The sequence below is a fragment of the Heterodontus francisci genome, chromosome 33 (assembly GCF_036365525.1).
Source record: "Heterodontus francisci isolate sHetFra1 chromosome 33, sHetFra1.hap1, whole genome shotgun sequence".
Lineage (NCBI taxonomy): Eukaryota > Metazoa > Chordata > Chondrichthyes > Heterodontiformes > Heterodontidae > Heterodontus > Heterodontus francisci.
The window spans coordinates 36,955,496-36,978,614 of record NC_090403.1 but is presented as its reverse complement, the minus strand read 5'-3'; the positions used below and the strand labels follow the sequence as shown (position 1 = coordinate 36,978,614).

The following is a 23,119-nucleotide window of genomic DNA, read 5'->3' as shown; positions in this document are numbered from 1 at the left end:
ATGGTTGTTCTCGCTACACTGTAGAAATTCTCTCTTTACAGATGGCTGACTTTAGGAGCTGAATTTCGCTTTGGGGGTTGGAAACAGGAGACGGCAGCTGTTTCCGGGTCCCGAACCCAGCCCCGGGGGAAACAGTCACTCGTTGGGATTTTGGTTGGGGCGCCCACTTAATTGACATAGAGTCAAGTTCCCTGTCCAATTAAGGGCAGCAGGCAGGCTCATGGAGCAGAAGAGCCAATCAGAGGCTTTTCAGCTTGAGGGGAGCACCCGGCTGCAATGAGTGGTAAGTAACTGAGAGGCCGCTTCAACAGGAAGGTGCCTTGTCAGCTACTTTTTTAAAAACTTAAATAAAAAATAGAGAAAGCAGCCAGGTCACTCCTGGGGGAGGTGGGGAAAATCCCTATACAGGGAGGCCTTTGGCTGCATACCTATCCAGATAGGAAGGGCCTGTAGGCCTGCCTCGAACACTGGCACCCTGGGCCTGTCTCCAGGCAGTCAATCTGCCTCCTATTGCGTCGGGATACTGGAGGTCAAGTGGAAAATCCCAGCCAGTCTCCTTAATTTGCTTATAACAATGCTCTTAATCTGCCCTATTGGCCGTCTGCCTCATGGAGTTGGGCAGCCATGTTGGCCCCGAACCCACCCCACCCAAAATGGCCAACACTGGGAACGGGGTCGGGAAACAGGCATGCTGGCCGATCCCCTATTCTTGGGCCCGTCCACCTCCATTCCTGTCCTCAGTGGGGCCCTAAAATCCTGCCCTAGATGTTTTACACAAGGCTCTCTTCATTAAGTTTAAAATTGATTCTCTATATATGCTAGCAAAGACCCACAAAACATTTGTGGTCAAATTAGTATACTTGACCAATTTCATCATCTCATTAACCCATCCCAATGCCATGCCATTCCATCCTTCCTATCCCCTCCCTCCCATGCATTCCCAATGCCAATGCCATTTCATCCTTTCCATGCCAAACCCATTCCATTCCTTACATCCCTATCATATCATTCCCATCCCATCCCCCATCCCACCTCTTCTTCCTATTCCATCCCCCATTCCATCCCTCCCATCCCCATGCCATTTCCCCCTCTGCTGCCATCTGTGCTGTCTCATTCCTCCCCCTCCAGGCAGGGTAACTTTGTTGTTGGGCTCCCTTTACCTTTCACTGTTCTTTTTTTCTCCGCCAACACTGCCACCAACTGTTGGCAGCTGCACGTGTGTCACATGCTCCAGTCCTCAGTGCACCCTACCAGCCGCCACGTGCGCCAGGCTGCGCCCACCAAATCAACCCACTGGCCAATCAGAAAAGTGCATTCAGGCAAAAACTGCGTATTATTATAATAGATTTATTGCTTTCCCTTCTTTATACATCTCACAACTGGAACTTTGCATCATTCAACCGTAATGGATATTTTCTGTAGCACTTAGACTGCTATTTTCTATCACTACTGCACTGATGCAAAGAGAAACCCCCATGCAAAATTGCCAGTCCAACTTAGATATCAGTTCAGCAGTATTGGCCCAAGTACTGAAATCATCTCAGTAGGTGGTTTCACACCCGTCTGTCTTTGCATTTGGTGTCATAACTCAATTCCTGTGCAAAGCCGCTTGTAGAAAGTGTTCAAGTAATCTATTGGGCACACTTTAATAACTTAAGCAGTGATTTGAATGTTCTTAAGTTGTGAGCATTTCTGCACATCCTTTTAAAACATTAAAAATTTATTGGGAAGAATGCAGCTCTGCACTTAGGTAAAAGCTGGCCTCTGAGAAGCGTAATGACATATCCGATGTAGTATAACTGTGGTCTGTGGGGTATACATCATGAGCAACTGAACAGAGATAGGAATTCATAATTCTGTGATCAAATTTGGGGATCCACAATGCAAGCCTTGAAAATCTAAAATTAGATTTAGATATACAGCACTGAAACAGGCCCTTCAGCCCACCGAGTCTGTGCCGACCATTAACCACCCATTTATACTAATCCTACACTAATCCCATATTCCTATCACATCCTCACCTGTCCCTATATTCCCCTACCACCAACCTATACTAGTGACAATTTATAATGGCCAATTTACCTATTAACCTGCAAGTCTTTTGGCTGTGGGAGGAAACTGGAGCACCCGGAGAAAACCCACGCAGACACAGGGAGAACTTGCAAACTTCACACAGGCAGTACCCAGAATTGAACCCGGGTCGCTGGAGCTGTGAGGCTGCATTGCTAACCACTGCGCCACTGTGCCGCCCATAAATTCTGTACAAAGGCTTTAGATGTGTGGGGAAGAGACAGTACTGGTTGGTTTTTGCAGATATGCCTATCACTTTATTGCACACACACACTCTGGAAGCACAACAGGTTTAGTGATATGAAAAATGTATGCAAAAAATACCTCACTGCCAGTTAACTTGAGTCAGTCATATGCAAATTGGTCCCATACCAATGTCTGCAGTTTTTTGCAGCTGTTTTGCTTCATTCATACTACTGTCCCATAAAAATGGACTCCTGAGAAACTTGATGGTCTGGCCTTTAGAATTTGGCTTCTTGAAGGTGCTTGTTAATTTAAGTTTAATTGCAGCAAGAAAAGTGATCAGAATGGCAATTCCTTTGGTGCTTCTATGTATGGAGGAGGAAGAGGAGTTTCTGTAAAGGGTAGAAAGGGAGGTGCTACTACATCTGGGTTTTGGCATCAATATACACTAAACCTGGCATCCATAAGGCCCAGATATAACTACCCGGGTATGTCTAAAGAGGCACTGCCTTTGGTGCCAATATTTCACTTGGGAGACTCACTGAATCAGGTGTCTCCTTGAGTTTGACCTCCAGACAACTTCCACCACAATGACAGCACTGCCCATGACTGGAAAGATGATCACAGCTTTAAATTTCTGTCTCTGGATCCTTCCCAGCCATTACCAGGAACGTTTGCCAAAGAAATAAGCCATCAGTACACTGATGCATCAAACAAATGACAGAAGCCATGATTGATGGGGAAACAATTTCATCTCTTTCCCAATTTGAAGGAGGCAGCAGCATAAGATGGCACCGCACTTTTTTTTTCCAGATGGCAGATTTCTCAAAACTACATAAATTTGTTGATGGCACACATATTGGCAACCCTGTGTCCTGCTTGAATGAGCAACAGCTCCATTGCATTAAACTCCAGGAAATGTCGAACCACAGAAGCTGAATCAAGCAAGTCAGTGCCTGCTACTTTGCTGGTAGCCACGTTGCCTTCATTTTGTGGCAGTCCACCTTCCCAACATTATTTGAAGATAATAGGGTGCCCTTCAGAGTTCAAGCTGAAAACCCCTTTTGAGAAGGCTTTACACAGCTACAGGGTATAGGTGCCTCCAACAGAATTCTGATGGAACATACTACTGACACGCTCAAGGAGAGATTTTCTCTTTGTTGGATCGATGACGTGAGTCTTTCTATAAAGCCCTGTCAAGGTTTCTCAAACTCGAGCCATTTGCTACATATTTCACAGTTTCAAGGATGGTACCTAAGTGATTCAACAGTTCTCGATGTATTTATAATTACTGTGGAAGCCCATGGTAGTGTAGGGAATATCCTTCTTCAGAGGCCAGCTTATCGCTTTACTATTGTATGTCTCCATCCTCTTATGGTATTCCCTGTAGGATTTTTTCCAGGTTCAACAAATCATCCCCATATACCCATCATTAGAATCCCCATGGTGAGGCATTTGTCAGATTCTACATTACCCAGTGCAACATGTGTATCCTCATCAGATTCCAAGGATTAAGTGCATACCCATCATTCAGTTAAAGCTGCATGATTAAAATATTACCTTAATGTAAGAACACAAGAAATAGGAGCAGGAGTAGGTCATTTGGCCCCTCAAGCCCGCACTGCTACTCAGTAAGATCATGGCTGATCTTCTACCTCATCTACACCTTCCTGCTTTATCCTCAGATCCTTTGATCCTCTCCGTATCCAAACATTTTTCGCTCTCTGTCTTGAATATAGTCAAGGGATGAGCATCCTCATCTATCTGGGGTAGAGAATTCCAAAGATTCACAGCCCTTTGAGTGAAGAATTTTCTCCTCATCTCAGTTAAACCCTGCATTATGAGACTGGTACTCCTAGTACTAACACTCCCCAGCTAGGAGAAATATCCTCCCAGGATCTATCTTGTTAAACCCCTTAAGGATTAGATAACTCTCATTCTTCGAAACTCCAGGGAATATAGGCTTAGTCTACTCAATCTCTCCTTATAGGACAATGCCCTCATCTCAGGAATCAGTATAATGAACCTTTGTTGCACGCCCTCTAAGGCAAGTATATCCTTCCTTAGGGACGAAGACCAAAACTGCACAGTACTCCAGGTGTAGTCTCACCAAGGCCCTATATAATTGCAGCGAGGTTTCTTTACTCCTTATACTCCAATTCATTTTTAATAAAGTCCAAAGTACCATTTGCTTTCCTAATTGCTTGTCACGTGAGTGACAGTATTTCAGTCACTCTTAAAGGACAGCAAGCCCTACCCCATAGTGGCACCATCTCGTCACTGCCCAGGTTTGTTGCTATCACCATTCTGCCTTCCACCAACCAGTGATAGAAAACAAAAATCTAAGAGACTACGCAGCACAGTTTAAATACAACGCATATATATATAACCAAAAAATAGAAAAAAAGCAGTTGACAAACTATGGCACTTAAATACTTAAAATAACCAAAGCAAGGGAAAGCCATTCAGCAATTTGTGATGTTATCTGATGTATTTAGCGATGACTTTCCCCATTATTGTCGATATTTTAGACATACCTCAGGGGTGAACTAACCTTTGTGACATTTTCACCAACATGACAACTTTATACTCAGATGTCTAGTCATGTGAATTAAATGCCCCTCATTTCTGTTGCCAAGTGCACCTGGATTTCAAAGTTTTCTCCCAGGGCACCGTAGATTGTGAAGATGAGCTGTATATTGTATCAATAGAGATCTTTTGCTGGCACCTAGTGGTGAAGTAAGGAAAGTCCTTCAATATTCATTATGCCTAATATGGTTTTATTGGGAACATTTTATTGTTTCAAGAAAACCTATGCAGCATGAGCAGTCAACCAGTAAAGCACAACAACCAGAAAATAAAACTGTATACCAACAAAAAGCTGCAAGTTTCAATTACAGCATACTAACACTCTCACTGCAGCCATCAGCAGTGAGCATCCCATGCTCAGACTGCATATACATAACATTTGTGCTATTGACTTCTGAGCAAATCTGTTGCTGAATTCACACCTTAATGTAAACAAAACAGATTTGTCAATGAGGAAGCAAGTTACATTGCCTACTTACAGTAATAGTTTAAAAAGGGTATTAGACCTGGAATGACAGTATGGAGATATAGAAATTATATTTGCTGAACTAGAAACAGAAAATACTGGAAACAGCAGGTCAAGCAGCATCTCGAGAGACAGACACAGAGTTAATGTTGCAGTTATTGTTTTAACTATCTAGTTGATGTGAGGATACTTACCCTAATTTTACTTTGTTCTTTAAAATGAAATACTTCTTATAGCCTCGAGAACTGAAGGCGTGTAGGGTAATTAAGAAGAAAGAAGCTAACTCTGGTTTCCTGCTATACGCCTTTATGGTTTGCTGAAGGTGTTACTTTTTGGGAGGTTGCCGTTTGGATGCTGTATACATGCATTTGGAAGACATGGAACAATTTCTCATACAAAGATTATTGTAAATAAATGTCATGTAAGATTGGCATAAAACAAAAAGTACTGCTAGAGATTGTGAGGTAAAACATTATTTTAAATTGTATCAATGTTTCACTTGATGAAAACTAAGGAAAGAAATACATGTTGCACAATATTTCAAGTTTGAGTAAAGCTGATGAAACTGTTCAACTTATCTGATTGTTATCTGCTGCTTGTAACTTCTTACTGAAATTGGAACATAAATTTCCTCGAATTAAATATTGGGAAGACAGAAGCCATTGACTTGCCACACAACCCTTTCCCAAGCCACTGATTATACCCCTTTCCCTGGCTACAATCTGAGGATGAACCAAACCGTGAGCAACCGATTGGGCCCTGAGCTAAATGTCCCATTCCCATATCCTTTTCATCACCAAGACCATGTCCTAGCCCCTCCCTACCATTGAAACCTCCTCCAGCCCTAGAAGAACTCTGCATTCCTCCAAATCTGGCAGCCGGTGCATGAAAGATTTCCTTCACCCCTCCATTATTGGCTGTGCTTTCAGCTGTCTGGACCCAAGGCTCTGGAATTCCCTCTGCAAAACTCTCTACTCTTTTAAGATGCTCCATAAAACCTACCTCTTGCGACCAAGTTTTTTGGTCATCTGCCCTAATATTTCTTCATGTGGTTCAGTGTGATATTTTATCTAATAATGGTTCTGTGAAGCACCTTAGGATGTTTTGTTATACTTAAGGTGCTATATAAATCCAAGTTGCTGTTGTATTATTAGGGAGTGAACAGCTTTTTATCACTTGTAACTTTCCTTATGCACTTATCCTGCATGAGAAAGTGAGCCATAATGGTGCTGCTTTCTGATTGTCTGTGCCAAAATGCAGAAATTAAGTAGCTCAGGAATGTTTTCATTAATTCATCAGCTTTTATAGAACTAGCTCCCTGATGGGGAAGGTTTTTTAATTGATGTTTTGTGAGATGTTTGACAGGGGTGAAACAACATAGTAGGCAGCTTTGTAACACCAGGGGCTGGATTTTAAGAGCCCGCCGCCGATCTCGGCCGCAAGCTCAAAAGATGGCGGGCCACCGGCCAAAGAGCCACCACAATCTCCCGGGCTGTGGCTCATTTAGGAAGCCGGAGCAGCCCGCCCCCTCCAATCAGGTGTCTGTCCCCGCCAGCAGCGTTAGCTGCCCGTATGCAGGCGCTGGCGCCATTTTTAAATGCCAGCCCTGCTGGCAAATTTAAATTTTTAAAGCTACACCACCCCAAAAGTTATCAAATAAATTTCTAACTCCCCTTTCCCCCCACCCCCCCACCCCCATACCAGTTACATTAACTATTTGCCGTTCCCCTCTCCAAAACACTTACCTTTTAAATCTGACCTTCTCCCCCACACTGCACAAAGTTTAAAGTTCACCCCTTCCCACCATCCCCTACACCCATTACGTGCGCCCCCTCCCCCGCACTGGAAATATTAACTCCTCCCCATTCCCCACCAGTGTCACACCTGCTTTCCCTGGACGGTGAGGGAGTGCCGGCTGCCACACTAAAGATCACGGTGGGCCCGGAAGATTTAAGGTAGTTGCTTTTAAATTTATGCATATCAGTAATTTAAATATTTAAATCCAGGTCCCGTCTCCCAGCAGTGGGTGGGCTGCCGAGGAGCCTTGCCACCGACGGGAGGATCAGGCCAGGCTCTCCTGGCATCGGCTTCTGTGGTGGACCGCTGCCGGAACCATCTTCCGGCCTCCCCCTGCCATGGAGCCCAATGTCGTGGCTTGGTAAAGTCCAGCCCCAGGTGGGCGATTTGGGACTGTTACAGTTAAAAGCACTATATAAATGCAAGTTCTTATTGTTGTTATGTTTACCTTGTTTAATTTACAGCAATTTCATTGTGTGAAAATTATTAAATAGTTTGAGAAGAAACAGGATGCTGCCTTTTCTAAAATAATAAAAAGACAAATATAAAACAGCACAACACTTAAAATGAAATACAGACTTGTGTTAGACAAATTCATTGTGTGAGGTGAATGATCTTTGGTAATAATTCAGGGAGTCTATCCAGCGAATAGCCAATCTCAGCCAGAACCCCAGAACCTCAGTGCCACCCGTTTAGGGAGCGGATAACTTACACAACGGCAATTTAAAGAAATTTCAAGCAGTGGAAAGTCTTTCATTAATACTGAATAACTAATGCCTGTAAGATTGCAAATTCAGCCAATTCCAGTTTGGCACAGTAGATTAAAATATATCACTTTGAAATCTACTTTCAGTTTTGATAAATTGTTGGGAACATATTCAGTAATTTCCTGCAGCTAGATATGTTATGTAAGAGTTGGATGAGCTACACAGAACCTAGCAAAAGAAAATTACATATTTTACTGATTAAAATTAAAATCTGTTCAGCAAAATAAGCAAGTACACAAAATGATTTGATGTGTTGAAGTGGTCCTTAACAGATATGCTAGTGTCTTTTAAAATGCATCTGGCTGTCTATTCGTTTTCTGCATGAGAACCATGTGTGTGAAACATTATGGTGGTGACTATTTTGAAACTAGTACCGTATATGGTTTGTGGAATAGAATAGACAGGAAATGTCTATCCTTCACCAGATCAACATCTTTCAGTGCACTTCCGAGTTAATGAGGTACTGCTGATTCAAGCAATTTCAACTAATTTATTTCCTTTAACTTACAGTATATCTTACAAATATCCATTGGTGCACTTTCATCTCCTTGGGTGTGGAGGAAATGCAGAGAGAAAAGAAGAAAGAAGCCAGGGAAAATGTGTGAAATAGATTCTGAATCATCTAATCATATCCTCTTGCATTGTATGCGTTGTTCTCTCATGGTCTTTCCCTTCCCATTCAAATGCATTCATCTTAAATAGGCATTGAGTTAGAGTTAGTGTGTACCTTAGACAAAGCTTTCCAGGTCTAATATATGCAGTTTGATATTAATATCCGTTCCCCAGTAATCGTCCCCTGGTTTTCTTTTGACTGATCTGACTGCTCATAAAATGCCTAATGTCACCACCAGACAGGAGAATATGCGACAGATGAAGAGGAGGAAGAGATGAGCCCTATGTTCGCTAACAATGACATGGCAATTGAAGTTTTTGATCTAGCAGAGAATGAAGATATGCTTTCACCAGTAGAAATGGATCCTGAAAAGTTGGTGCATAAGTTCAAGGAGGTAGGAGAAATTTATTAATTCTCTAAGTATTCTGCTTAATGTTAAATGCATTATTATTTTGGTCATCTTTTTTCCTTTTCTCCCTCTCTGCCACTTTGTATCTCCCCACAGCTTTCTTTAAGCCTCTGTTGATGCCATTCTGTAGCCAACCCCTGGATGGTGTAGAAGAGCAGTCTAGGATTGCTGGCTGTCCAGTTTATCCTCCCTGTGGAGAAGTGCTTGGCCTCCACACAGTGCCATCCCAGAGTGGCACAGTTAAGTTCAAGAATCCATTGCAGACATAAACCATGTTTTTCCATTTTGCTGCAGCATGTTGGAGTTCCAGTGCACTATGCCACCATGGTGTACTCAATATGCTATTTGTAAGATGGTAAATGAGGTAATTGCACTGTATCTTAGCGTGCATGGTGACGATTGTTCGACAAATCCATTGTGTGAGGCGAATGATCTTTGGTAATAGCTCAGGGAGTTTATCCACTGAATAACTAATCTCAGCCAGAACCCCAGAGTCTCAGTGCCAGGCGTTTAGGGAACGGATAATTGGCTAGCATTCTCACTACTTAGTGACCTCTATTGGACACAGAGTTATCATGTTGTGTATGACAGTCAGCTGAGGAAAGGGCTGAACTCAGCTTCGATGCATGCTGAGGTTAAATAGCCTGGCAACGTACAACACCTTCAGAAGAGGAGGAGAGTGGAGAAAATAATAACCAAGAGAAAATGCACATTTTGTCAGGGAGCAAACTGCTCCACAGACAGGAATGACCTTTTACCTTGCCTGGTATTAAGTTATCACTTTCCCAATTGTCACTCAGCTGTTATCTTACAAGAAGCTGGAAAAGTAAGGAAACATCTTTCTCAGTTGTACAAATGGCTTCTCTAATTAACTAATGATAGGAAAGATGGTTGTGGGGATATTCACAATGCGTAAGGATAGGATCAGGCTCTACTGTGAAGCTTCCATAATTGAATAACCTGTTGACACTAAAGCTCAGACTTTTTTTTAATTACTCATGTTTGGGAGGCGTCGCTGGCAAGGACACCATTATTGCCTCGAGAAGGTGGTGGTGAACCGCTGCCATGAACTGCTGCAGTCTGTATAGTGATGGTGCTCCCACAATGCTGTTAGGTAGAAAGTTCCTGGATTTTGACCCATTGCTGATGAAGGAACAGTAATGGTGTGTAACTTGGAGGGAAATTCAGACATTGTGCTGTTTCCATGTACCTGCTGCCCGTGACCTTCTAGATGGTGGAAGTCATGGGTTTGGGAGGTGCTGCTGGAGGAACCTTGACAAATTGACATTGTGCATCCTGTAGTTAGTACACAAAGAAGCCACGATATGCTGCTGAAAGTGTTTGATGTTCAGGTTAGTGGATGAGGTGCCAATCAAGCAGACTACTTTGTCCTGAATTGTGTTGAGCTTCTTGAATGTTGTTATAGCTGGACCCCTCCAGGCGAGTGGAGAGTGTTCCATCACATTCCTGACTTGTGCCTTGTAGGTAGTGGTGAGGCTTTGGGGAGTCAGGAACGTAGGCATTCTGCAGAATACTCAGCCTCCAACTGGCTGTCCATGTGACTTGTCCGGTTGAGTTTCTCGTCACTGGTGGCCCATAGGATATTGACGATGGGGGACTGTGATGGCAATGCCATTGAATATCATGGAGAGGTGAAAAGGCTCTCTTCTTGGAGATGGTCATTCTGACTGGCATTTTTGTGGTGCAAATGTTACTTGCCACTTACCAGCCCAAAGCTGGATATTGTCCAGGTGGGCATGCACTGCATCACCATCTGAGGAATTGTGAAAGGAGCTGAACACTGTGCACTAATCTGTCAACAGGCTGCTTTGACCTTATGATGATAGGAAGGTCAAGGATGAAGCAGCTAAGGGTAGTTGGGCCTGGAAAACAGCCCTGTGGAGCCTCTGCAGCAATGTCATAGAGTCATTGAGTTAGACTGTGTCCTGGGGCTGCAAATCAAGCAGCTCTAATCAGGAAATAGGTCCTTTATGCCAGTCCACTACTAACTTTTGCACCCATCCATTTTCTGCCATCATTTTTGGTGGCTGCTAAGTAGCTCCGTGCAAATGAGGTGTTCCCTGTTTTCCATTATGTCCACTTAATTTGTAGTGTTCCCACCTGTGGACCATACAGAGCTGCAGAGCATTGTGAAATAGGTCCAACCCAATTTAAATAGCCTAGCTTCTAAACTCATAACAGCAGTATAGGTGCAGCAAGAGCTTGAACATGATATAGAGGACAACTCACTGTGTTGCAGTGGAGCCTCCTTGGACTAGGTTGAACCTTGTCTCAAGTCCTGAGATGAGCCTGATGCAGAGTGCTTGCATCTTTTTTGCCACGTATACAAGCATCAAGGGAGCAAATGCTGCCATGCTGAGATACGACACCATCATGTATTCCCATTCCTGCCTTGTCACCAGTACTGTGCATTGGCTCAGCATGACCACTGATCTGCAGATAAGCAGATGTGATTATCCTAATGAGTCCATGTGTTGCCTGTCTGCAATTTAGCCTCAATCATTTGGAGGCCAGAAAAGACAGCCCACTCCATTGTAGCAATCTGGATCTGGTAGCAGCATGAGCATTTATGGAAGAAACACTGACTGCCCTTAAGATCTCCTTCTTGGGACTCTGCTGCATATGTCCCTGGACCTCCCACATATTTCATGGTGGACTGCAGAGTTATGAATCCATCTTTGAAGGTAGTGCACCTGCTGCTATCGGACTTCTCCAAATAATATCTGTGGTACACTGGCCACCTGGTGCTCTTCAGGCATTATTCTTTTCAAAACAGGCCCGACGAGCTCCAGCTAGCCGTGCTGATCAGTGAAGAGAGTTTGGAGTTTTGTGGTTCTCTTCCTGTTATAGCTTTCTCTAGTGTGTTTTGGGCTATTTTGTCATTGAAAATAAATAACAGGTGAGAATTACATAGGAACATAGAACAGGTGTAGACCACTTAGTTCCTCAAGCCTGTTCCACCATTCAAAGAGATCATGGCTGATCTGCGACCTAACTCTGTGTACATGTCTTTGCCCCATATTACTTAATACCTTTAGTTAACAAAAGTCTATTGATCTCAAATTTGAAATTAACAATTTATTTTTATTCTTTCATGGGATGTGAATGTCACTGGCTAGGCCAGCATTTATTGCCCATTCCTCATTGCCCTTGAGAAGGTGGTGATGAGCCACTAACATGAACTGCTGCAATCTAGTGTTGTTAGGGAGGGAATTCCAGGATTAAGTCAGGATGGTGTGTGGTTTGAAGGGAAACTTGCAGGTGGTAGTGTTCACATGCATCTGCTGCCCTTGTCCTTCTAGGTGGTAGAGGTCACAGGTTTGGAAGGTGCTGTCTAAGGAGCCTTAGTGCGTTGCTGCAGTGCATCTTATAGATGGTACACACTGCTTCCACTGTGTGTCAATGGTGGAGGGAGTGAATTTTTGTGAATGGGGTGCCAATCAAGTATGTCCTGGATGGTGTCGAGCTTCTTGAGTGTTGTTGGAGCTGCACCCATCCAGGCAAGTGGAGAGTATTCCATCGCACTCCTGACTTGTGCCTTGTAGATGGTGGACAGGCTTTGGGGAGTCAGGAGGTGAGTTACTCGCTGCAGAATTCTGCTGCATCAGTTGCTGTTTGCGGAAGAGTGTTCCAAACTTCTATTGCCCTTTGTTATCAGAACATGCATATGCTTCATAATCAAAGATTCTTACAGCACAGAAGGAGACCATTTGTCCCATTTTGCCTTTGCTGGCTATTTGAAAGGTCTATCCAATTAGTCCCATGAAGCTTTTTCCCCATAACCCTGGAAATCCTTTTTTTCAAGTATACATCCCATTCCTTTCTAAATGACAGTATAGTGCTGAGACATCCTAAATTTGTAAAAGATCCTATATTAATGTAAGTACTTCCTTTGTTCTTGACCAAAAACAATTGCTGTTGTAGTTCTTTAAATCTTGCAGCAACATGCCTATTAGATGAGCTCCAAATCCAAGGTAGCTCTGATACCTGGGAACTCACCCAAAATTGCAATGCGTTGGCCACTCCATTACGGCATGATGTGCTATAATTAGGTCTTGTAGGTTTGAACTATGGCCTACTAACCTTCTAGTCTGAAAGTGGAGAATAATTTACCATATTGGTAAACACTAATGCATATGCATATGCAAATAGGGGGTCTAAAGCCTATTTCAGGACACCTTCCTGAAATTGAGTTGTACAGAACACTGCCTACCCCATTCAGAATAGCAAATCTACATGGAGCAAAACCGGCGGTCCTTAAAGATACCATTGGAGGCTGTCACCAAAAAGGTAATTTAAAATAGAAATGCTTATCTGAATGTGGCAGCTGGGAATAGAAGGAATGCTCATTCTGACTGCACATCCGTCCCGAAGACTGTTGCCAACCCCTGCTCAGCTTTCTAATCCATCCCTCCAATCACCTCCCTTCCAATCACTTCCCCCTTCTGATTGCCTCCCACTCCCGCCTATCGCCTCCCACTCCCCTCCCTCTGACCACAACACCCTTCCCCAAGCCTCCTCCCCCTCCTAATCACCTCCCACCCCGATTGTCACCCCCGCTACTCCCCCAATCCCAGGACCTACCTTCGCCTGCGAACTGCCTGGGGACACTCAGCAGACATCCAAATCTCACAGATCTAATCTAAATGAGGCTTGAGACCCAATATCGAGTGTGTCTTGGGCCTACCTGTTCACTGCAGAGATTGTTCCCTGCCATCCCCGGTGTCTGAAATGGGAAAATGTTTCATTCCTCACAGCTAGCAGTTCATCATAGTGCAATTTTTTTGTGCCATTCAGTGTCATCCAATCTTTTAAACAGCATTGGCATCAAGTGATTTGACAAATTGTATTATCTGAAATCAAGAAGATTAATGAATAAACAGAAAATTTAGATGTGTGATATCAATGATAATATTGTTTTTTTTGTCAGCTTCAAATAAAACATGCTGTAACTGAAGCAGAGATTCAGCAACTGAAAAGGAAGGTATGTTTTCTGCTTTCCAATGACATTTATGTTTACAAGCAGAGACTGGTTTATTTGTTTGTAACCTTTGCCGTCAAAGAAATGGCGAGCACATAAAACCACATTCTGCACTTGATAAGTTTTATTGAGCATTTCAGAAATCTATATAATACTTTAATATATGTACTTGCATATGCATTGCAATTAACCGGGAGGCCATTTAAAATTATTCCATTTCACAAATTGCAATAAGATAGAAGAGGTCTGCATTTGTGAATGTTGTCACTGCTGATTTAAAGCGTTAAGCATTTTTAGACTGTAATAAACTTAAAATGCATCAGAATGTCAGATGTGCAATAAGTACATATCCACTCTGAACAATTACCCACCTCAGACCTAACTTTATCACAATTCACGAGTACAGTTCAAAATTATCCATGGTTTTAATCAATATGGCGGCATTGCTGTGAACCAGACATTTATTTATTGGAAATATGACTTCATTGATTATCTGTCCTCACTGTCATCCTAATGGTGTTATATAGAATAGCCTAGATATTCAATCATGCAGCTCCAGTTTTTCAGGCCTTGTCTACAGGGGCTCCAAAGCCAGGATGACAACTGTCTGAGCTTCCCCGACAGCTGTGAGAGCTGTCTGGAAACATTCCATGTTTTGGTTGGTGCTAGTATTGTATTGACAGAGCTTCCTGCTTGGTCCATGTTGGACAGAATGGTCTCCATGTTCTGCGTAAAGCCTTGACACAAGTTGGAGCTGGACATTGACTGCAAGCTCAATGGCAGACTGCCCAGTACACCTAGCATTACCTGAGATATGCCTGCTAGCCTCTTCGGTATGCTAAGTCATCCAAGTTAGCATCTCAGCCCTCTGCTGCAGAGCTAGAATGTGATCTCGCCTTCCGGTGAGCTGACACCTGCGGGGTTACCATCTCACTGCACCAGGTCCTGTGCATGTGTCTGGTGGCTCACCACATGAAGATCCCTTCCCTAGCCTGGCCTCTAAAGTGCATGTGGTGTTGTATCTGATCTGGTGCTTGTAAAGGCGAGATTAATTAGCGCTGCATCTTCAGAAAGGCTGGCCTCCTCTTCTTCCATTGATGAAGGAGCATCCATTTTCATCTTCAGCACTTGAAATGAAAGAGAGATACAAAGGTTAGTTTTTAGTGTGAAGAGAGAGCAGAGGGAGAAGTGGCTGGTGAAAGCAGCTGCGGTTTGCTATACAGAATGAATAGGGTGAGATGGAAGTTAAAAGGGAAAAAGAGGGTATGTTGTGCAGAACAGTGCGATCGAATTTCTAGGCCAGTGCCTCCACTGTACACACAAGTGCACAGGGCAATGTCAAAATATGAATGAATTTTTAAACATATACTTTGGCCCATTTAGACCTCTGGAGGATTCTGCTCTATCTTAGATTGAAGCACCCTGCTGTTGATGTACCTTTGCATGTGTCAGAGATGCACCCGTTATGCAAATAGCATTGTCTCCGGAATTTGAGACAGGGTTGCTGGCTTTGGGTGAAGATGAGCAGGAGTTCAGCTCCACTGCCCTTACGCCAGCAAAGCTTGGCCTCAGTAAATTTTCAGGCCATAATCTTTTTTCTTTGTACCTCTATCGACTTGTTAGCTTTCCACACCGCCATCTGTTTCTTTCCCTTTCTGCGGCCCATTTTTATTGCACAGGATTGTGAATCTCTGAAAGACTAAATGGAGCTGGGCATGCACTCAAACTTTCAGCTTGCACCAAGTCCTACTTGAAACATCTGGTCTGTTCCATGTTGCCTTGCGGCATAATCTGTTTTACTGAAATCCATTTCTGATAACGTGGTGCAGTTGTATGCCTGTGTATAAATTAGTGTGTGTGGTGAATCCTGATTTCATTATTTCTGTGTACTGAAAGGTCAGAAGCCTCCATTGGGCAACTTTGTGTACAGCCGTCTCTCTTCTCAAACTGCAAGAATTAGCTTACAGAGTTTTTTTTTCATATTTGTTATTAGTATCAAAGCAAAACCCATTTAAATGTAGACCTGATAAAAGCAAAACTCATTAACTGGAATTTACATGATGCTCCAAACTGCTCATCTCTTTGCTCTTGTAATTGTTTATATGCATTGTTTATATGTGTAATCAAATCACACTTAAGTGCAACTGAAATGATTAGAAACAACTAAACTTCTGTTTCATATCTGTTTATGTACAAATGAAAAGTGATGCTAATATTTGCTCCTAATTGTGCCCCTGGAGTGAGCTAAGAAGCACTGACCCAATAATTATGTGGCAGGACTGAGGTGCGACTCCACAAATTGTACATTTGCTCCTCCTTTCAAAGACAGACTTGTGGAGGAGATAAACTATTCAGCATGGAGCTAAACATTCTGTACGGTATATTTTGTTACATAGAATCCTCGAGTGTTGCAACACAGTAACAGGTTTATTGGTCCACCAATGAAATCAATAGACAGTAAATCAAAGGCATCCACAATTTTCCAAGAAAACCCTTGCTGTGTGGAAGACCCCACCTGTGACCTGGGTTCACGGAAAATTTCATCCTGTGTGCAAAGTTTTTAAAAAATCTATATTACTAGGCTGTCATTGTATATCAACTTCCGCACACTGAGTGACCCCATGACCAGTGTGATTTCCCAACTCATGGGGCAGTAATGAACCATAGCAACATAATCTAGCAATGCAAGGAATCCATACTCATCACTAGGTTCTGTCGAATACCACTGCACTTCTCTAAAACATAAATATTTGCAATAAATGCTGACAGCACCTCAAATATGCATTTGTTAATCTTCCATGTGCTAATATTCACATTTCAATGTCTTTAAGTGTGAAAGCTACAATCTAATGATAAGCAAATAACATGCTTCCCTAAAACTGCAGGACTTGTCACTTGCAGCCATTGGTAGGCAGGTTTTTGCTATGATAGAACAGACTGGAAGGTATCTAGAAAGATAACTGAAAAGATGAGAAAGGCTGGGAAGGAGCTGAAGCGTTAGTGGTTAGGTCATTTTTCCTGGGGTAATATGGTTATAATGAATGTTGCAGCATGTCCCATACTCGGAACAGGGAGCTGATTAAAGGGCTGAGCTGAACATCATGCTTCAATTGACAGTTTGGCCATTAGTTCTCATATTAATGTCCATTCCCTGCCTACTCAGAGGTGTTGTATTTCCTACATGAGCTGTTTTTTTTTTTACCTTCCTGCTTAATGCATTTGTGACAAATTTGCCTTCTGACAAAATCTTTAATCTGCTTATTTTAAACAATGAATGGCTTTATCAAAATAGCTCAGTTGAAAATTTGCTCACAAACATGTTAACCAGTCTTCTAAAATTAGTGTACACATTGATTTCCCCATATGCTAACCTTATGTAAGTAACCTTAATATTGAATACTAGGTATGTATATTGCCTTCACTCTTTATATTTTATATGTGAGAGTAGCTTTGTTCAGTAGTTACCCTCCTTCATGGTGCTACTGACTAAACTGAAGTTTATTTTCCCCATTCTTTGTCTTTGTTCAGCTTCATTCAACAGAGCAAGAAAAAATGCGTTGGCGAATGGAAAAGGCTCAGCTTGAGCAAAGCGTTGAGGAAAACAAAGAGCGTATGGAGAAGCTGGAGAGTTACTGGATGGAGGCCCAAACTCTTTGTCAAGCAGTGGATGAACATCTGAAAGAGACACAGGCTCAGTACCAGGCCTTGGAGAGAAAGTACAGCAAAGCAAAGCGCTTGATTAAGGAATACCAGCAGAAGTAAGAAATGCCTCTCCTGTATGGTCATATTCAGGGATCTTTTTTTATCTTCATCACCAGGGTGGTAATCGACTGGAGTGGATTCCTGCCAATTGTAAAACATGCTTGATTATCATTCTGATAAATGAAGTGAGAATCACTTGAGTTCTTCATCGGACGAGTGACCTACTCTACGACATTACTGTCCAGGCGATGAAGACAAAAATCTAAACCTTTAGCTGTTTATAATATGCATCAAATATAGAGAGTGCTTTTAGTTATCAAAGGGATGTAAATTGTTTTTAGTGTCCGAAGATTGCTTTAAATGAAGATTAAAGTGTTCCGTTTTTTTAAGCACACTTGCGGGAAATTGCTGTGCTACTCTGTTTGCTTCTCTTGAAATCACATGCTTTATAAAAACTGCTGCAATGAAGATCTGATCTGAAAAAACCTGCAACAGTCCTTCTGAGCTGCTTCTTTAGCTGCTAACCACGCAACTAATGAGCTCAAACCTGCAAAGGTTGGCTAATGCTGCTGTGTATTGTGTGCCCCTGCAGTGCTGTTTGTTCTCAAGTGAAAATGATGGGCTGGATTTTACCTTAGGCAGACGGGAATTTGCCACCGACGTGAAAGTCGGTGGAGAATCCGCTTCCGCCTAGCCGGGGGATCTGTCCTGCATTTTACGGGTCCCCGGGCTTTAATTGTCCCGAAGCGGGACTTCCACCAACTTGAGTAAGGAGGTCCCACCTCAGTGAGCTGCCAGCCAATCTTTGGCCGGCAGCTCTTGGTCCCAGCAGCGTCACCGGGAGCAGTGGCCACTGCTGGGACTGCAGTCCAGCCGATGCCAGGGACCCTGGAGGGAAGGAAAGTTGGGGTTGCCTCACCAGGGGGATCGGTCCTTCCCTGGTGAGGCTGGAGTGGTCATTTGGAGGAAGGGGGGTGTCTTGGGACCCGGGGGTGGGTTAGGAGGTGCAGGCAGCCCTCAATCGGGCACCTTCTGCCTGACTGCCATGCCCCCCCACCCTTCCTGGGGCGAGGAAAGGCCAGCAGCTATCACTGGGCGGCCTTTCACGTCCCCAGCACACCCGTTTGTCACGGGTAAAATACCCATGGAGGCGGGCGAGTGCCCTTAAATAGCCATTAAGTGGCCACTTAAGGGCCTTGATTGGCCTCGGGTGGGCGGGCTGTTTCCCACTCCCTGTCCGCGCCGTAAACTTGGCCGGAGGCGGAAGTGGGGTGGGTAGGCCTTCCAGAGCCTCCCGCTCAATTTTAGGCTGCCCCCACGTCACCACCCAACCCGCTGGGGCGGCGTAAAATTCAGCCCGATGTGTAGGGTGCCCAATCTACTCTGCGTTAGCTGGTGCCCATAATACTGAGTATTCTGCTTATTACATATAGTAGTTGTAGCCTATTTCGAAACATTTACAGTATAAATTAGTATAAATGGGTGGTTGATGGTCGGCACAGACTCGGTGGGCCGAAGGGCCTGTTTCAGTGCTGTATCTCTCTGTGACTATGACTCTATTTATTTAAAAGACCATTCCTTGCTATCTTGCTCATATGGTTTATCAGCAGCTACAAAACACAAATTATGGCGTGTCAGTAATTTTCAAAACGGAGTGGATTAAATTATTTAATAGCCTCAATTGGAGTCATGAGTAGGGGCTTAAAATTGTACTCTTACACATGGAGGATGTCCGTTATATGATTGGAAAAGATTGTAAATGGTGGAAATTTTAAATAAAAACAGGAAAGGATGGAAATACACAACGTTGTTTAAAGAGAAAAGATCAATTCTGATGAAGGGGTTGAGCAACTGAGGATGCAGTTGTCCATATTTTTGATCAATAGCTTGTTAATTCCCTTTTATGAATACAAACAGAATGTATGGATTCCACATACTGTAGGAATAGAGCTTAGCATGATAGCTTCTTGGAAAATCACGTGCTGTGCAAACACATGAAAATGTTGTGCCAACATAGCAGATAGGTGGAGCCGTGCATGAGCATAGGCACTATTGTGGTTATAAGCAGACAAAGGCTTAACACATTCATATCACATTTCACTGTTCATTGATTTAGCAGAGGTGCTTACCAGTTGAATTAGCAGACACATAAATTGCACACAAATGTGATGCATCAATCTGCTAATATTGCCAAGAGTAATTTCTAGGTTATGATCTTCTGTACCTGTGACAAATAAAGCCTGAGGACCTGCATCATTGCTTTAGTTTTTTTCCCCCATCTAAAGTTCTTTGCTCCTTATGTTGCACTTTATGTGGTGAGTTGACATACCACCCTGCTGGGTTTGGCACTCTTTAGGTTTCATAGTAACACCAGCAACCAGTATTTCATTCCAAAACAGCAGTATAAGGGGAAGATTTTCTTTTTCCCTATATATAACAAACTCAATTCTGATTTTGCTGCACGTGGTGCACAGGAGAAGTCTTGTACAGGAAGCTAATAAGGCAAGGAAAAACAAATGGAGAATTAGCATTCAAGAGGCTGAGGCACAAATCAGAATTTTACACTGACCACAGAGAGCATGACCCAGCTGGCTTTGCTAATATGGTACATCCTTCAGCATTGAACCATGCATTAACTTTACCTGCATTGAACCAAATGAAGTGCCGTCTTTGTTAGTGTGACATGTCTGCACCAATGTCGACCAAAGGGTTTAAATACAGTGCAAAATGGAATTGCTCATTCACAATTGCTGAAATATTTGATTGGTGAATAAATTGCCATCTAAATAAGATATCTTGCCAAATTTGCTTCAGGTTTGCAAAACATACCGATAGGGAATAGATGTGCCATGTTTCTGACATTACTCAGAACAAGACAGATTGCATTAAGTCTAAAGAATCCATTAATTCCTGACCCTGAATATGGATTAGCGACATTCAGTGGCAGACGTGAGTCATCTCACAGTTCTTTCTCATTAATGCAGCTGGATCTTTAGGAGTGAACAGCTCCAGGGATGGACTTGCTCACCTTTCCAGACAACCATCTGCTCCTGCGTTTCTCCTCAAGGGAGAGGCCACGTTAGTGTGGAACACAGAGGTTTTTATATCTGTTTCCTCTGATCCCATGAGAAGATCAGAAGATATATTCAACTGGAAAAATGGCAATGAGTTGAGGCTGGATCCCATTGACTCATGGGAGCAAAGCCCTTCCACAGTTTGGGCAGGGACCATTGGAACCAAATATTTCTATATGATTGTTATATGAGGATCTCCTGTCCTCAATTTTAGGCACCGTGCATGGTTCACACAGAGAATTCACTAAGAGAACTGTGGACCAAATTTTCAGTCGTGTTCTAGAAGTCCTTTTTCCCTATCTCATGTGATGGCCCACATATTCCAAAGATTTTTTCAACATTGGTTTAAAATCTAGCTCTATTCAGGTTTGTGTTGTATCTGTGTCAGATTTCCATGACTTTTAACAAATTCCTAGTGCGCTAGGTATTCTCTCAAGTAGACCTGTATTTTCTACGATCAGGAGTTTACCTTTACTGCCTAATATCTAGTCATAAAGATAACATAACCAATCATAACAATCATAATCTTTATTGTGTAAACTAGATAATGTAATCTCACAAATACCCTTGTGTGCACCTCTCCTCTCTTACTAAAGGTGAACGAACAAACATGCTAGTGAGAGTAGGCCAATTATAAACCAATAAACTGGATTACTTTATAAGCAGTATACGAATGAACAGAATATTGCTTTCAGTGAAATTATGTCATTTTTGGTCCATACAACAAACTTTCTAACAGTTGCTATTGATTCTGTCCCCCTTTCCAGTCACTGTCTTAGGCAAAACCAGGCTGTCCACAACCTCAGTATCCTATTCGAACCCAAGCTGAATTTCCAAACCCATATCCTCTTCATCAGAAAGACTCCTTATTTCCACTTCCATAGCATTGCCTGCTGCAGCCCTTACTTCAGAACATTGTGACATTAACACCTAATAGATTGGAATGCCTTCATTCATTCGAGCCTACTGGGGAATAACTGGCTTGATTGGCAGCTGAGCTTGTCAATTCCTAGGCATGGAGCGCTGAGGGAGGTCCCAGGCTCAAATGTTTGGCTTCCTGTCTAGCTGGGACACAACTCAGTCTGCAGAAATTTGGATGAAGACAGTAAGGGAGGCAGAGAACTTTCTTTTTTTTAAATTCATTCATGGGATGTGGGCGACGCTGGCCAGGCCAGCATTTATTGCCCATCCCTAATTGCCCTTGAGAAGGTGGTGGTGAGCTGCCTTCTTGAACCGCTGCAGTCCTTTCTTCTTATCAAGCGTACAGCCAGTTAGTTCCATGAGTACTGACCTGTAAAAGTGAAGCTGGATTATTGGGGAATCACCTGTCTCGTGCCAACTATTTGGCAATTGGACACAAATCTTCACTGGTTCTCATTTGAGATCTTTTGCGTAGTTGTTTACAAGCTAAAGTACTATAATTTGATTCTCTGACAATGTGAGTTTTAAGTCTCTTACATGGAAACGTGCTGTTTTTACATTAGTTTCAATGAATTACATGCTAGGCCAACCATAATTGATTTCACATTCTGACAGGGTGGTCCTAAGGAGTCATCTTTAGGTGTTACCTAATGTTATTTCCCAGTCTTATTTGGATCAGGAAATTGTCTCCTTGTTTTATCTGTTGCCACTCAAGTCAGTAGCGGAATAATGATTTCACTATGTACATGCTTGCAGAGTCCTAAGCTATTAGGACTATTCGGAAGAGTTATTAGCTATTTTGTCTCCCACAAAAATCAAATTAGACCATCCTAAGGTTTATTAATTTTCTATTGTGGCAAGTATCCTAGGCAAGCCAGTGACTCAGCGGTGGGCGACTAAGTTGCTAGTTGAGTGTATCTCATTGTTGTGATCCTGCAGGGAAGGAGCCCAGCTAGGTTAAGTGTCATTCCACCTGGCCAATCTTGCTTCCATGGCATCTTTCAGTCAGCTTTTAGTTGAATTTGGTCAAAACCAGTTCCATTCCCTTCCCACTCACTCCCCCCTCTTCAACCCCCCACTACCCAATTCTATGTAAACACATAATCAATCCAAGCACAGATTTCCGGTGTTCCATCTTCATTCTTTCCCATGGTGTGAGACAGGAGATCAGTTCAAATATAATTGTGTCTAATATTTTGTGCATTAATGGAATTTATCTACATTAAAATAGTGTAGTCCCTACATCACAATAGTGACCATGCACTTCAAACCTAAAGCCCTTTTGGATGTCCTGGGGTCTTGAAAGGCGCTGTATAATTGCGAGTCTATTTTTTCTTAGCTATAATACATTAACTGTCCGTAAAATTTCTGAAAATGCTTAGAAAAGGTACAGATGAACACCAAAGTTAAATCTGCAGCGTCCTTGGTTGGGTTCAATCTGTTAGTCAATTTTAGGCTAGTAGTGCAGACTTCAGTATTACTGCCAATCTCTGATCTCTATATATGTGGATGGAATTACTTGCAGA

The 23,119-nt window shown here is 42.8% G+C and overlaps 1 protein-coding gene across 1 annotated transcript in view; it reads left to right on the top strand.

Annotated features, from left to right (window-relative positions):
• Positions 1-23,119, top strand: part of ppp1r9ba (protein phosphatase 1, regulatory subunit 9Ba) — a 473,359-nt gene that overhangs the window by 183,583 nt on the left and 266,657 nt on the right. The window contains exons 6-8 of the mRNA XM_068013062.1: positions 8,724-8,879; positions 13,846-13,899; positions 17,425-17,654. Coding sequence (XP_067869163.1) covers positions 8,724-8,879; positions 13,846-13,899; positions 17,425-17,654 — 440 coding nt within the window. The remainder of the gene's footprint in view (positions 1-8,723; positions 8,880-13,845; positions 13,900-17,424; positions 17,655-23,119) is intronic.